The 15,145-nt window shown below is 51.8% G+C and overlaps 1 protein-coding gene across 2 annotated transcripts in view; it reads right to left on the minus strand.

The window, feature by feature from the left end:
- The window catches only part of GAS6 (growth arrest specific 6), a 48,627-nt gene that overhangs the window by 16,645 nt on the left and 16,837 nt on the right, over window positions 1-15,145 (minus strand). For both annotated transcript variants that reach the window (XM_059685204.1, XM_059685203.1), the window contains 2 exons: window positions 3,634-3,756; window positions 2,501-2,623 (listed from right to left, as the gene is read on the minus strand). In XM_059685204.1, the coding sequence (XP_059541187.1) occupies window positions 2,501-2,623; window positions 3,634-3,756 (246 nt within the window). The remainder of the gene's footprint in view (window positions 1-2,500; window positions 2,624-3,633; window positions 3,757-15,145) is intronic.

Raw genomic sequence — 15,145 nt, forward strand, 5'->3', positions numbered from 1 at the left:
CCTGCTCCACCTGGGTGGCCCACCCCCAACCTTCTGACTCAGGTGGCAGGGAGGACCCGAGAGGCGGCATTTTCCCACGTTCCAGAGCTGCTGGCCCGGGACACCCTTGGGGACCAGCGTCAGAGCAGCACCAGGGAAGGGCCTGGAGTGGGACTTTCTCTCCTGGCAGGAGTCTGTCCTTGCCGCAGCCCAGCAGCCCCAGCACTGGGCCATCTCTTCCCCACAAGAAACAGCAGATGGAACCCCGAATTCCACTGTGTCCATCATGACCCCCAGTCACCTCACTTTCTTCTCCCAGAGCAACTGCGTTGCTGCAGGGCCTCCTTCAATGCGGCTGGTGGAGCTGGGGGCCCAGGCCACGCCCGACCCCCATTCTTGCAGCCTCCATGACCTTAGCCCCCTCCCCTCCTTCCTCCTCAGTCCTCCTGACACTTTGCCCATTGAAGATGCCACTGTCCACGTTCAGGAAAGCTGAACGTGGGCAGGCAGGCGGATGGTGTTGGCACTGAGCACATAAAGCCCAACCCGAGCCCAATGTGTGCGTTGTGGCCAAGGGGCCCACAGGTGCCAACCCCCTCTTCCCAGGGGGCCTGCATCTGCTTCCCTCCTTAGGAGAGGGGCCGGCCCACTCACCTGCCCGGCCACATGGCCTGAGGCTGCCCAGTCCCTTCTTGCAGCCAAGGAGGGATGGTGGAGAGTCCTGAGCCCTGAACTCACCAACCCAGTGCCCATTTCTCTCATGCTTCCCAGGGAAAGTGCTTGAAACAGGGGTTCAGGGGACCTCCCACCTCTTCCTCCCCCCTCCCCCCCAGCATCCAAGGAGGACGTGATGAAAAGTCCAGTATCTTCCATGGTCCTCATTCCCCAAAGCGCCCTGTGCCTAGGTCTGGTGTCCCAAAGTCCCAAAAGAAATGGCCAAAAGAAGGGAGCTGTGTGAGGGCCAGTATCTGCAGGCACACGCTGAGGCCTGGCTACCAGGCGGGGTTCCTGCCATCACACTGATTACTAATCAGTCATGGTACGGGGAGTGCCTTTCGGCCCCCTGACTCGGGCAGGTGCAGACCCACCCTGCTGTCCTGCCCACACTCTGGGGGGAAAAGGCCACAGGATGCAGGGGTTCTCTCAGACCACTGTCTCCTCCTCAAGCTTCACAGACCTGGTGGGAGGTTGAAAGTAAACTAAGATGTGGTCACTTGGGGTCTTTCCGGGAGATTAAAGCAGGGCTTCCCTCTGCAGAGCACAGCGTCACTGCCTGGGGCATCTAAAGAGCCCAGTAGTGAGCCTCACCCTGGAACCTGGTGATGCGTGTGGGCAGCCCCCGCCCCCCCCTCCCCCCCCCCCCCCGCCCCGTGGCTGCAGGTGCACCAGATGCAAACCCAAGTTCAAGAGCTTCTGGTCTGCAGATAGGTCCTCAGGATTGGGGGACCACTGGGCGCGGTGTAAAACACTTCTGCTCTTGGAGACAAGGACATGCCTGCAGGGTGCATGGCCGAGCCGGGGCTGGGCTTGGCGCCTGGCCGGCAGCCCTGATGGAGGCTGCTGGTCTCAGGTCGAGGAGGCAGATGGGAAGGGCAATGGGTTACCCTGTGCACTCAGGTGAGAACTGTCGTATGGATGCAGGAATGGGGGCCACTGATGTGGACAAAAGTGGAAGCTGTTTTCCAAACCGGGAGCTCTGCCCTGGTCCTGATTCAGAGATGCGCCCCGTGGTGCCAAGCCTGCGTTGGGAACCTCAGCCTGATGCTAGCACACTGGGATTGGAAAGGGGGAGAGAGGGAGAAGACTCTCCCTGAAAAGTGGGGTGCGGCTGCTGTGTGACTCGTGGTGGCTCTGACCAGGCACCATGGGCTGCGCAGGAGCAGAGGGCATGGGCCACAGTTTGCAGTGTCCTTCGCAGGTCAGCTCAGGGTGCTGGGCCTCAGGGAGCCCCAGACCAGACTGGAAGCAGAAGGGGGAGTGGGCTGCTGAGCTGCTTCCTGCTTTACTCAGCCAGCGGGGCCTTTCTAGGAGGAATGCTGGCCACTGGGCAGGGAGCCGGCCCTGGGGATGGGAGCGGGGTGTGTGCAGGGAGTGATACCCTGGCACTGGGGCTCCCTGCCCACGGCCCCTGCGATGTCCTGGGCGCTTAGCTGCACAGAAAAGCCTGCAGGCTCCGTGGCACTGGAAGGAGGCCCAGCAGCCGCACTCCCTCCGGGGCAGCGATCTCCACAGACACAGTGAATCATCCCGTCTGTGGTGCTGCCGAGATGGTGACGGGCAGCTCCCTCGGGCTGCCGGCATGCCCGGGCATGTGCTCCTTCTGCAGAAACCCTCCGCCCTCCTGCCCTCCCTTCCAGAACCAAAGAAGCAGCCACTGCCAAAGCCTCTTGCAGAGGAGCCAACGTGACTGCCAACTTCAGCAACTTGGCAACTGCAAAAGTGGAAGAGGGGAGGAGCCGCGAGGAGGGCGGGGGAGGGGAGGAGAGAGGCCGGGAAAGCCCGCGGTTGGCCCAGGCCTTACCTTGGCAGCTCCGGCTGTCCCGGGAGAGCTCGTAGCCGCTGTAGCAGGCGCAGTGGAAGCTGCCTGGCTTGTTGTAGCATATTTGGTTGCACCCCCCGTTCTTCTGGCTGCATTCGTTGACATCTGGGTACACACAGGACACAGAGGGACTGGGGAGAGCCCGGAGGTGACACACATCCGCCTCGAGCACGTGGCAGTGTCTGCACGTCTCTCTCCACTGCACCCACCCCCAGGCCACGGGCGGGAGGGCATAGGGAGCTCTCCGGTGCTGTGGGTGGTGACAGTCCAGTGCCAGCTCCGTGGCCATCCCAGTGTGCATGGGACGAGGGCAGAAGGCTGAAGTGCCCGAGGGTGGATATGGCCAGGCAGCCGCAAGGCCCAAACGCAGTCTGGCCAAGCCCCACACAGGCTGAGCTGAGCCCTCACGGACCACCTGTGCGCAGGGCCTCCAGTTCTGCTCAGCGGCCCCAGGAGGAAACACCAGGAGGCCCTGAGGGGAGGCCCGGCTCTCCACCAGAGTGAAGGGCCCACCTGAGGTCCGGGTTGGGGGGGAGGGCGGGGTTGCTGCTTCTTTGCTGACTCTGTACAACTGCAGACTCGAGGGAGAAGAAACTACTCTCGTCTCGTTTATTCACTGAGGTCTGAGGCTAAGTGGGCAGCCGCTAGGCTCCCGCGCGGGGGTCTTACTGTCTGCGGTGGCCCCGTCCTGTGCTCCAGCCCTGCTCTTGGAGAAGAATCCCTCTGCTCCTCCCCAGCTCTCTCAGGAGCTGACTGATGGCCTCTCCAGCTGGACAGCGCCCCTGTCCCAAGAGGCAAACAGGGCCTCCAGCACTGTGTTAACATTCTCACTCTGGGATGACTCTCGTGAGGGGCCGGGGATGCCCTGCCCACCCATCTTCTCCCTCTTCGCCTGGGAGCTGAGTGGAGGCCGGCCAGTGTGGGGCCTGGGTCCTAGGACAGCCTGCAGGCACTTCCATGCCTCCCACTCCTGTCTCAGCCAGAACGGACCAGCATGGCCGTGTCCCCACGTGGGGCAGGGTGGTTGGGGCAGGGAGAGGAAAGAGGGAGGGGCCCTGCAAGGAGGTCGCAATGCCCACACCTCACCCCTTGTCCGGCGACTGTGGTGGCCTTACCTTTGTCGCAGAGCCGTCCCGCCCAGCCGTCTTTGCACTGGCAGAAGAAGTTGCCCATGAGGTCTTGGCACACTTGGGTCCCCTCCTTACTGCAGGGGTTTGGAGAGCACTGGTCAGGCAGGTCTGGGATGAAAGGAAGGAGGAAACTGTCCTGAGCTGCTCCGGGCCAGCTGAGGGGGGCGGGGGAGCAGTCATGGTGGGCAGGAGCACAGCCTCTTGTTGGACCCTGGGGCACACTGGCCTCTGGCAGGAGCACTCTGAGCAGGTCCTGGGCACCAGTGTCCTCTCCACTGGCCCAGGCCGGCCACATAGAACCCCACCTCTGGGCAGAACTAGGGTCACAGAACAGGCTGGCCAGGCCCCTGGCTGGTTCCAGGAGGGAGTGGCCACCCACACACAGGGCCAGGGTGTTGGGGTCTTGGCCCCGCAGGAAGCAAGGGAGGAGGGAGTGAGCCTGGCTTGGCCCCATGAGCTCAGACCTCCCAGGGAGCAGGTCAACAGAGCCCTGGCTGACCCAAGGGCCCTCCAGGCAGATGTCCCTAGTGGACATCTCCACCCTCTCAGGCCAGGCCCCCTGCCCACTCACACCATGAGCCCATCCACATTCGCCAACATTCTCTCCACTTGGCTTGGCCTCTGTGGGAGCCCCACCTCATTTCCCCTAGAAATCTGCCTGCCCAGGATGGGGACTGTCCCAGGCCCAGGCTGCACTGGCTGCTCCCACAGTGCCCCGGGGTGGCAGTGCCCAGGCCGACGTGCCCGACCCACTCGCTTGGGAAGCCCTCTGCCTGGGATAATAGCATGTCAATCACCAGCATCATTTCCACCTGTTTTAGGGACTGTGGCTAAGAGACTGTCCCAGCGGGGTGCCTCCTGAGGGCTCTCCACATGAGGAGGAGCTTCTCACGAACACGGCTAAAGCTCCCACGACCTAGGCCGGCCGGGCACTTACCCCGTCTGTGTGGCGATTACACGCTCCCACGCTCAAGCAGCGGAGATCAGAGTCCTGGGGAAGCTATGATTGCACTCAGAGTTCCAAGAATCCTCCCACGAGGCCCCTGGCCACACCAAAGTGGGCCTGGCCGGGAGAGACAAGTCTTTCCGGCCCTTTCTCTGCCATCGGCACTCAATCAGGACACCGTGGAGAGGCCGGACTCCACTGGCCTGAGGAAGGCTCATGCCTACAGACAACACGATGGCTGGGCCGTTTCTGGAGGTGGAGGAACCCGGAGCTGGCCAGGCACAGCTGGTGGGGGAACACAGGCAGGTCCTGGGAACAGCAGGCCCTGCATCCACCGCTGCTCACCTGTTGAGGTTTCCCAGAGACTCTCCTCGAGTGCAGGTGTGTCCTGACTCAGCCCAGCCCAAGCTGTGTCCACACTGGCCTCTGGCAGCATGTCCCGTCCAGCTCAGGCAGAAAGCGCCACGTGACCGTCTGCTCCTGAAAGGCCCTTTCTCTTCCCTCATTTAAAGCTGCTTTTGCCTTTGCTCCTCGCAGAATTTACTGACTGTCTTTCCCTCATGAGTCTACAGACATCAAACATCTCCCGGTGACTCTCTGCTGTTTTCCTATTTCTCTCTCCTCCAGTTCTTATCCAGGCCCCGAACAGCACGGGTTCATGGCTGAAGCCCGAGCTGAGGGCGGAGGCCGTCTCGTTCAGCCAGATGGGCAAGGCACCCAGACTGCCCTCCGGAAACTCGTCAGTGCCCCCGGTGCGTGGATTTTAGCTGCATTGACAACCGAAAGCAAAATCGGCTTCTCGGTTTTGTTTTTAGTTAAGGGCAGCTGGGTACATTTCCTCAGCAGCCCTGGAGATGTGGTCACCCAGGCCAATTGACTGTCACAACCCCCAGGCCCAGGCAGGTGGCACACCAGGCAGCAGCAGGGCAGGTGACACCAGGGGCGTGCCACCCAGATGTGGCTCAGACCAGCTACACTGACACCCTCTCTGACACTCAGCACCCACTGTCATTCACACCATGTCACTTGTGTGGTTTCCAAGGGCCACACACCCATCGACAGCACGTGAATCAGGTATTATCACCTTTTTAATGTACAAAGTGAATAGCCCAGCTTAGGTAATGTGGCAGGTGAGTAGAGGATCATCTGACCCCCAGGGACCTAGGATTCAATGGTTCTTCAGCTTTTCCTCTCTGCCCCCACCCCGTCCAGATCTGCAGACACCATGCATTCCACTGCCTGGCCCCTGGGAACAGGCCCAAGCTGAAAGCACCAGGTGTCACGTACAGTTGATCACTTCGTTCTTAAAATGACTGATGTTTCCAGCCTGACTCCAAATTTGGGGACAGCGTTCCCACCGCAGGGCTTGCTCTTGTCACCACAATGAGTCCTGGTAGACCTGTCCCCTGCCAGCAGCACAGGATGGCAGTGGTCTCTGTGTTCCTCGCGGGACCCGGCGTGGGCTCCCGTCGCTGTGCTTTATGTTCTCGGCTGCCCACGCGGTCTGTGCACCCCGATCCTCGGGGAATCTGCATAACCTTGTCTACAAACTGGAACCCAAGTCTCTTGTTGTGTTTTTCTTGTGACCTCCCCATGGCACACCTCAAAGTGGGCTTGTATGCATGGTCACAACCAACACAAAACACTTGCGAGTGTAGACCGATCATGCCTCCCAGTATTTGTGAGGCACTGCACAGTTGTTTTTGGCAGGGAGCTGTAATGCCTTCTCCCAGTAAGCAAGTAGGAACTGGGTCCGGCGATCACAGGAATTTGGTCATGGAATAGTGGGTCACCCACAGCTGCCTCAGATCCTCCCGAGGTCAGCCCTGAGGTCCCACATGCTGCATGGATGCCTTTCCAGGCTGCTGCACTCGCTGTAAAGAGGGTTATACTCTGGGGGCAGAAAGGACTAGACTGTGAGGTCAAGTCTAGCCCCAGGACTAGGGAGTTGAAGGGACAGGTCTGCTTTCCTGACTTCGTCCTGACAGGAAGGGGCTCTGATGGCAGGAGGGTCAGAGACTGGAGGTAGGCAACATACCGGCCTGGCCAACACCTGAGCCCAGGCGGGGCAGCTGGTTCACCTGACACCTCCCACAACACTCAGTCCAAAGCCCAGATGGGCCCCCACAGGAAAAAAGGGTCAAGGAGGTGGTATGGGTCTCCACTTGACATATTGGCTAAAGATTTAAAGTTAAAGGTACACACATGTACCTTTGACGTGAAGAGCTGGTTAACTTTGTCTAGAATTTGCCTAAAATGCCTCAACCCTCCTTAAAAAACAACTCACACAGTCCCCAGGGTTGAGAGGCCAACACCAACTTCTACTGGGGTGGGGTTTTCTGAGAGATTCCTACACAACACCCATCCCAGAAGAAAATCCCTCAGAGCCCCTTCCTGCCAAGATATGTCCCTTCATCTCTCTAGTCCTTGGGCTAGACTCGACCTCACCCTCCCCATCCTTTCTGCCCCCAGAGTATAACTCTTGTTACAGTGAGTGCAGCAGCCTGGAAAGGCATCCATGTAGCATATGGGACCTCAGGGCTGACCTCGGGAGGATCTGAGGCAGCTGTGGGTGACCCACTACTCCATGACTAAATTCCTCTGATCGCTAGACCCAGTTTCTACTTGCTTACCGGTAGAAGGCATTACGGTTCCCTGCCCTCGCCAAAAAATGTGCAGTGAAGGAAGGAAATAATAACAATCAGAGCAGAAATAAAATCTAGCAAAAACAATATAAAAGACCAATAAAACCAAGAACTGTTTCTTTGAAAAGATAAACAAGATTGACAAACCTTTAACGGTTAACCAGACCCATCGAGAAGAGACAGAACCCAAATAAAATCAGAAACAAACGAGGAGAAGTAACAACTGACGCCAAAGAAATACAAAGGATTGCAAGAAAATATTACAAACAACTGTATGCCAACAAATTGGACAATCTGGAAGAAATGAATAAATTCCTAGAAATATCCAATCTTCCAAAACTGAATCAGGAAGATTCAGAGAATCTGAATAGATTGCAACTAGTGAAATTGAAGCAGTAATAAAACAAAAAAAAACAAAAAAAACCCAAAACAAAAGTCCTGGACCAGATGGCTTCACAGGTGAATTTTACTAAACATTCAAAGAACTAAAACGTATCCTTCTCAAACTATTATAAAAAATTAAGAAGAAGAAAGACTCCCAAGCTCATTTTACAAGACTAGAATTATCCCATTTCCAAAACCAAATAAAGACACTACAAGAAAGAAAATTATAGGCCAATCTGCTGAACATATATGCTAAAATCCTCAACAAAATATTTGCAAACCAGATCCAGCAATACATTAAAAAGATCCTATACCATGATCAAGTAGGATTTATTCTGGGGATGCAAGGATGGTACAATATCCGTATATCAATAAAAGTGATACACCACATAAAATGAAAGATAAAAAGCAAATTATCATATCAATAGATGCAGACCAAGCATTTGATAAAATCCAGCACCCATTTTTGATAAAAACCCTCAAAAAATGGGAAGAGATGGAACATACTTCAACATAATAAAAGCAATATATGACAAACCCACAGCCAACATCATACTCAATGGGAAAACACTACAAGTGCTTCTCTTAAGATTGGTAACAAGACAGGAATGTCTGCTTTCACCACGCTTATTCAACATCATAGTAGAAGTCCTAACCACAGCAATCAGAGAAGAAGAAGAAGAAAAAAAGGGATTGAAATTGGAAAGGAAGAAGTAAAGCTTTCATTTTTTGCAGATGACATGATACAGTATATAGAGAGCCCTAAAGATTCCACCAAAAAATGACTAGAACTGACAAATGAACTCAATAAAGTAGTAGGATACAAATTAAATATCCAGAAACCTGTTGCATGTTTATACACCAACTAGAGGCCTGGTGCACAAAATGCATGCACTGGGGGAGGGGTGTCCCTCAGCCCAGCCTGCACCCTCTCCAATCTGGGACCCCTTGGGGGATGTCTGACTGTTGGTTTAGGTCTGATCCCACAGGTCAACCCTCTCACAATCTGGGACTGCTGGCTCCCAACCGCTCACCTGCCTGTCTGCCTGATTGCCCCTAACCACTTTTGCCTGCCAGCCTGATCACCCCCTAACCATTCCTCTGCCAGCCTGATCAATGCCTAACTGCTCCCCTGCCAGCCCAATTGCCCCCAACTGCCCTCCCCTGTCAGCCTGGTCCCCCACAACTGCCCTCTCTCCCCTGTAGGCTCAGCTGCCCCCAACTGCCCTTCCCTGCTGGCCTGATCACCCACAATTACCCTCCCCTGCCAGCCATCTTGTGGCAGCCATCTTTGACCACATGGGCAGCCATCTTGTGTGAGGGCATGATGGTCAATTTGCATATTACCTCTTTATTATATAGGATAATGAACTATCAGAAAAGGAAACTAGGAAAACAATCCCATTCACAATTGTTTCAAAACAGACAAAATACCTAGGAATATATTTAACCAAGGATGTAAAAGACCTATACTCAGAAAATTATAAGATGTAAAAGACCTATACTCAGAAAATTATAAGACACTGAAGAAAGAAAGGTAAGAAGATATAAGTAAGTGGAAGCCTATACCATGTTCATGGATAGGAATAATTAACATCATTAAAATGTCCATATAATCCAAACCAATCTATAGATTTAACACAATCCCTATCAAGATATCAATGGTATACTTCACAGATCTAGAACAAATATTCCAAAAATTTATATGGGATCACAAAAGATCCAGAATAACCACAGCAATCTTGAGGAAGAAGAACAAAGTTGGAGGACTTATGATACATGATATCAAACTATACTACATGGACAGAGAAATCAAAACATCATGGCAATGGCATAAAAACAGACATATAGAAAAATGGAACAGAAATAAACCTATGCCTTTATAGTCAATTAATATTTGACAAAGGAAGCAAGTAATGGGATAAGGTAGTCTATTCAATAAATGATGTTGGAAAAATTGAACAGATACATGCACCTCCCCCCCCCCCCAAATAACCAGACCACCTTCTTACACCATACACAAGAATAAACTCAAAATTGATTAAAGATGTAAACGTTAGACTCAAAGCCATAGAAATCAAAGAAGAAATGGGACTACATCAACCTAAAAAGTTTTTGCACAGCAAAGGAAACCATCAACAAAATGAAAAGACAACCCAGTGAATAGGAGCACATATTTGCCAATGATAAATCTGATATGCGGTTAACATCCAAAATTTATAAAGAACTTACAAAATTCAACACCAAAAAAACAAACAATCCAATTAAGAAATGGGCAAAGAAAAAAGAAAGAAAGAAAAAAGGAATGGGCAAAGAACTTGAATACACACTTCACCAAAGAGGACACACAGAAGGCTAACAGACCTATGAAAAGATGCTCAACATCACTAATCATCAGAGAAATGCAAATGAAAACCACAATGAGATATCACCTCACGCCTGTCTGAATGGCTATCATCAATAAATCAGCAAACAACAAGTGTCGGAGAGGAAGTGGAGAAAAGGAAACCCTCACGCACTGTTGGTGGGAATGAAGATTGGTGCAGCCACTATGAAAAGCCGTGTGGAGTTCCCTCAAAAAATTAAAAATGGAACTGCCTTATGGCCCAGTGATTCCACTTCTGGGAATGTATCTGAAGAAACCCAAGACACTAATTTGAAAAAACATATACACTCCTATGTGCATTGCAGTGTTATTTACAGTAGCAAGGTCTGGAAGCAGCCCAAATGCCCATCAGGAGATGAGTGAATACTACTCAGCCGTAAAAAAGGAAGCTTTATGTTTTGTGACTGCATGGACGGACCTGGAGGGTATTATGCTAAGTGAAATAAGCCAGTCAGAGAAAAACAAGTACCATATGATTTCACTTACTTGTGGAATATAGTGAACAAAATTAATTAACAAAGTAAACCAGACTCATAGACACAGAGAACTGACTGATAGCTATCAGTGGTGAGGGGGGTAGGGGGGCTGGGTGGAAAAGGTGAAGGGGTTAAGCAAAAGAAACAACAACTCATAGACAGAGACAACAGTATGGTGATTACTAGAGGGAAAGGGGGTGGAAGAAGGTAGAAGAACGTATAGGGGGATTAATAGTGATGGAAGGAGACTTGACTTGGGGTGGTGAACATGCCATACGATCTACAGATGATATATTATAGAATTATACACCTGAAACCTATATTACTTTATTAACCAATGCCACCTCCATAAATCCAATAAAAAAACAAAAACAAAGTTTATCCCCAGGACAAAAGGAAGGAGGAATGAGCATCTGAGAGCCTGACTGACACTCAGCAGGTGCCCAGCAAACCTCTTTGGAATTGAGACAAACCTCTGCAGGCCCAAATGCATCCACTTAAGTCCCCATCCCTGACGCCCCTCCCTCTGCCCCCAGCAAGCCTGCAGAGGGTTTCTGAGTTGACAGGTGATCTGTGCCCCGATGTCAGGCCTCTGAATGGAAGGAGCTGTTTAGGAGATAATGGGCTTATCTTGGCCTTGAGACGGCTGTGTTGAAGGAGAGGGAGGAAGGCACTCCTTTGTTGCTATGGCCTGGAATGTGACACATCGGCGGACACCCAACAGGACCGCTTTCTCAGGTGCTTTTTACTCCCCCCAGACTGGAAGGTAATGACAAGCTATAGCCTGGACAGCATGCTTCCATGGGGAGGCCCACCGTTCTGACCGAAGAGAAAGGGCAAAGGGATCCTCCCTCACGAGGAGAATCAGGCCTGGATCTCCTCCAGCCCGGCCTGGGCAAAGCAGAGAAACCCAGGCCTCAGAAACCGACCGCAGGCCCTCCCGCCGGAGGCACACCAACGTGCTGAGGGAATCTGTGAGCAGGGAAGGCGGAACTGTCAGTGGGAAAGTCTGCCCCAGGCCTGGGGCTTGTCAGGGATGAACACTTTGAGGCCATTTGCTTTAATTTTAACAATAATTGATAATCAAAGCACTCAGCCATAAACTGCCCATCATCACCAGATAGGACTATTTTTAGGAAGAAACAGATGAAAATTATCTATAATAATAAAAGCATAATATGCTAATTAGACCAGACGTCCTTCTGTATGTCCTTCTGGACAACCTTCCTGACGAAGCCAGGGCTGCGAGGGAAGCCCGGGTCCCGGGTGCCAGAGGGAAGCCGGTGCTGGCAGCCTGGGGAAGGAAGGCCTACTCTTGCACAAATTTCGTGCATCAGGCCTCTAGTACTGTTATAATAACCTGGTTATTATTTAACAAGAAAGGAGCAAAGGGGAGACTACATAATATAGGCATGCTTTTTATACAGCTTTGCCAGGAAGCTGTAGTTAACATTCTCCAAGTCTGCTCCCTGTAGATCGTTGGAGGGACTAGACAATAGATGCATGCCCTGTAAGGTCTGGGTGACATGGGAAGATGCTTACCTGTCAGTCACACCTGGGTGCGAGTCAGTGGTCAGAACAGGCATGATGTATTCTATAATACATCTGCTTATGTATGGTATGTTCAGCACCGCAAGGGCGTGAAATCTGAGAAACTTAACTCCAGAGCAAAGGAAGTTCCCTCTTTTCTCTCTTGGGACTCCTATTTCAGGGGGCGTGCTCCCCTACATCACCCATGTCGCTCACAACCACGTAGGACCCACACAGTGGATTATAGACAGCAATTAGCCTGATGCAACGTCGGACTCAGCTCCACCGTGGAACGGAAACTCTGGACACTGGCTTTGCTTTCGGCTCTGCTAGAGCCCCAGCTACACCTTTTCCAGGACTGGATTAAGGGACCCGAGACTTTGCAAACTGAGGGATGTAACTCTACGCAAATAAAAACCACTCATTCTCCCCTGCAAGTCTTAGAAAATTCCTTTTCTCAATATATCGCAAGCACCCCATTCCCACTAGTGACGGAGAAATTCTACCCGCTCAGTCTTCCGGCAATAAAAACAGTGCAAAGTTGCCTGAATTGACCCCATGTGCACTCATGCCTAGAAGGCACATCTTCGGGGCCCACAAGACAGGGTGCCGGGGTCCAACCCCAGCAGGTCCAGGGGTCCCCAAAGGCGTGGACGGAGTCGGCGAAGAGGGGATGACACGGAGACAGCGTTCAGTTGATCAGCAACTTAGCCAGGATCTCTAGCCCGGATCTCCAGAGAGGTTCTGCTTCGGATCTCCAGCGAGGTTCTGTAGCCATGTTCCCTCGCTAGGTTCTCCAGCCAGGTTCTGTCCAGGCTCTCCAGTCAGGTTCAGTGTCCAGGTTCCAGTCAGGTTCTCCTGCCAATCTCTGTAGTCAGGTTCAGTCCAGGATCCCTTGCCATGTTCTCCCGCTAGGCTCTGTCTCTAGGCTCTGAGGCCAGTCCCTCTCCAGGATCCTCCGGCATGCTCTCTCCAGCGAAGTTCTTCTGTCTCTAGTTCTGTGTTCTAAATTCTGTCTCTCTTGGTCCTGTCTTCCAAGCCCTGTGTTCTGAGTTCTGTCTTCTGAATTCTGTTCTAAGTTCTGAGTCTTTCTGTCTTGTTACAACTGTATTTATACCAGTTGATTCAATCCTATCAATCTCTATTACAAAGGTTAGGGCGTTTCTTATCTCCATTCCAGGGAGAAAAGATTATGTAGTTTAAGCATGATTGTTCGTAGTTAAAGGGATTAATTACCCGCCTGGCACTTAGTTGAGGGGTTTTATTCCCTCCCTAACTTCAGGGGAAAATCCCTACCTGGGGATTCAACCTTTCTCGGAGAGGTGGCTTTGGTTAAAACACAGCGCCAAGAAGGTGAGCAAACATATTAAGAACCGTATGCCATATATGCCAGGTCCCTTGAAACAGCAAGGATGGACCGGCTCCCAGCAACAGGGTGTGCGTATTTCCCTGAATGACACCCCAACTCCCTGCAGTCTTTACAGTATCCCTCCGTAAGGACAGCCGGTGCATTTGTGCAGGGCCTCGGGCTTCAGAGACTCCTGTCACGCCAGGAGCCATCGGAGAAGCCCAGTGCCCTGGCCCAGTGCCCGAGGAGGAGGTACTGGGTCCACAGGGAGGGAAGGAGTGAGAGGCTTGCTCAGATGGGACGAGCTGGCCAGAGAGACCAGGCATGGAGGCAGCTTCCTAAGTTTCTAGGAACTGCATTTAAAACATCTGGCATAAGCAGCAGCTGCACGATTTCCCCCCTCTAAGCATCAGTTCAGGAAACAGCTCTGAGATTCTCCCTCCTTCCTCATTTCCCAGGCTGCCCGCCACCCAGGAGGAGAGAAAGTCTCAATCCCATTAAGAAATCATCTTTGTTGTTCAAACAATTTAAGTCACTTTAATGCCATGAAATCTCTCACATAGGAACAACGTAGCCCAGGACTGTGGTGGCCCTTCTCTGAGCCAAACCTCAGCGCTTTTACATAAATGGTGTTGGACCAAGGGGGCTGCTATCTGGGAAAATATGAACACATCCAGACCCCTCCCTCCTCGGGAGAAATTCCAGGCGGATCATACAGTTAAACATAAAACTTAGATAACTTTTGTTATAACCTCAAAAAACGGGCAATTTAAAACCCAGGAACTAAAACAGCCTAATGAATTTGAGTACATTATTATAAAATAAGAAATTGGCTTAACAAATGGACAGAAAAGTGCTAACTAAAAACAACAAGCCAAAATGACACAAAGCTGACCTGCTCCCACGTCTGCCTCAGGCCCCAGTGAGGTCGTGGATGATCCCGGGGAGGCTGATGTCATGGCTTGACCCTGAGGGGAGGGGCTTGCTCCAGGTCTCCCTCCAGGCATGGCCATGGGTTGTGGCCCCTCTGCGTTAACAGGTGCTTCTTCCCAGGGGGAGAAGGGATTCTGGGTCACACAGCCCTCCCACCCCCTGAGCCCCTGACAGCCAGGTACTAGGAGCAGCTCGGAGTCTGGCCAGCCTTCTAGGCTATCCCGGCAATGGCAGGTCTGACACCAAGTACAGGGAGAGTCCTGCTACATGCGCCTGGCTGTGCCCTTCGAAGCTCAGTTTTCCTCACCTGTAGAACAGGTGCAGTACACATTCCAGCACCATGGGCTGTACTTTGAAACTCTCAGACCAAGGAAGGCCCTGAGTCAGGCTCAGCGCAGGTGGTTGCAAGTTCTATGAGTGGGTTAAAATTCATGCAACAAGAGTATCCTTTTTACCGTATGATCACTTAAAATAACAATAATAAAAAGAAGCATTATGGCCCAAGTAAAAAATGTTGCTACCTTTGGTACAAATGGCAAATTTGCAGAAATCTAATCAAGAGCTCCTATAAATTGAGACAAATAGGTCAAGAATGTGAACAAATTGTTCACAGGAGAAATACAAGGCCTTAAACACATGAAGGTCAGCTTCACCCATTAGTAAGAAAAACATAAACGGAAATGACTGAATAAAATATAAAATAAAGTGTCATTTTTCACCACTTATATTGGAGAAGATAAAAAAGTTAAAAAAAATACAGTAGACTGTTGAAGATTTTGGGGGTGGGCGTTCCTGCTCACCCCCTGCTGAGGGGGTAATTAGGGTCAGATCTTCATCAAGAGGAAAAAT

Source organism: Myotis daubentonii, chromosome 2 (genome assembly GCF_963259705.1).
Source record: "Myotis daubentonii chromosome 2, mMyoDau2.1, whole genome shotgun sequence".
Lineage (NCBI taxonomy): Eukaryota > Metazoa > Chordata > Mammalia > Chiroptera > Vespertilionidae > Myotis > Myotis daubentonii.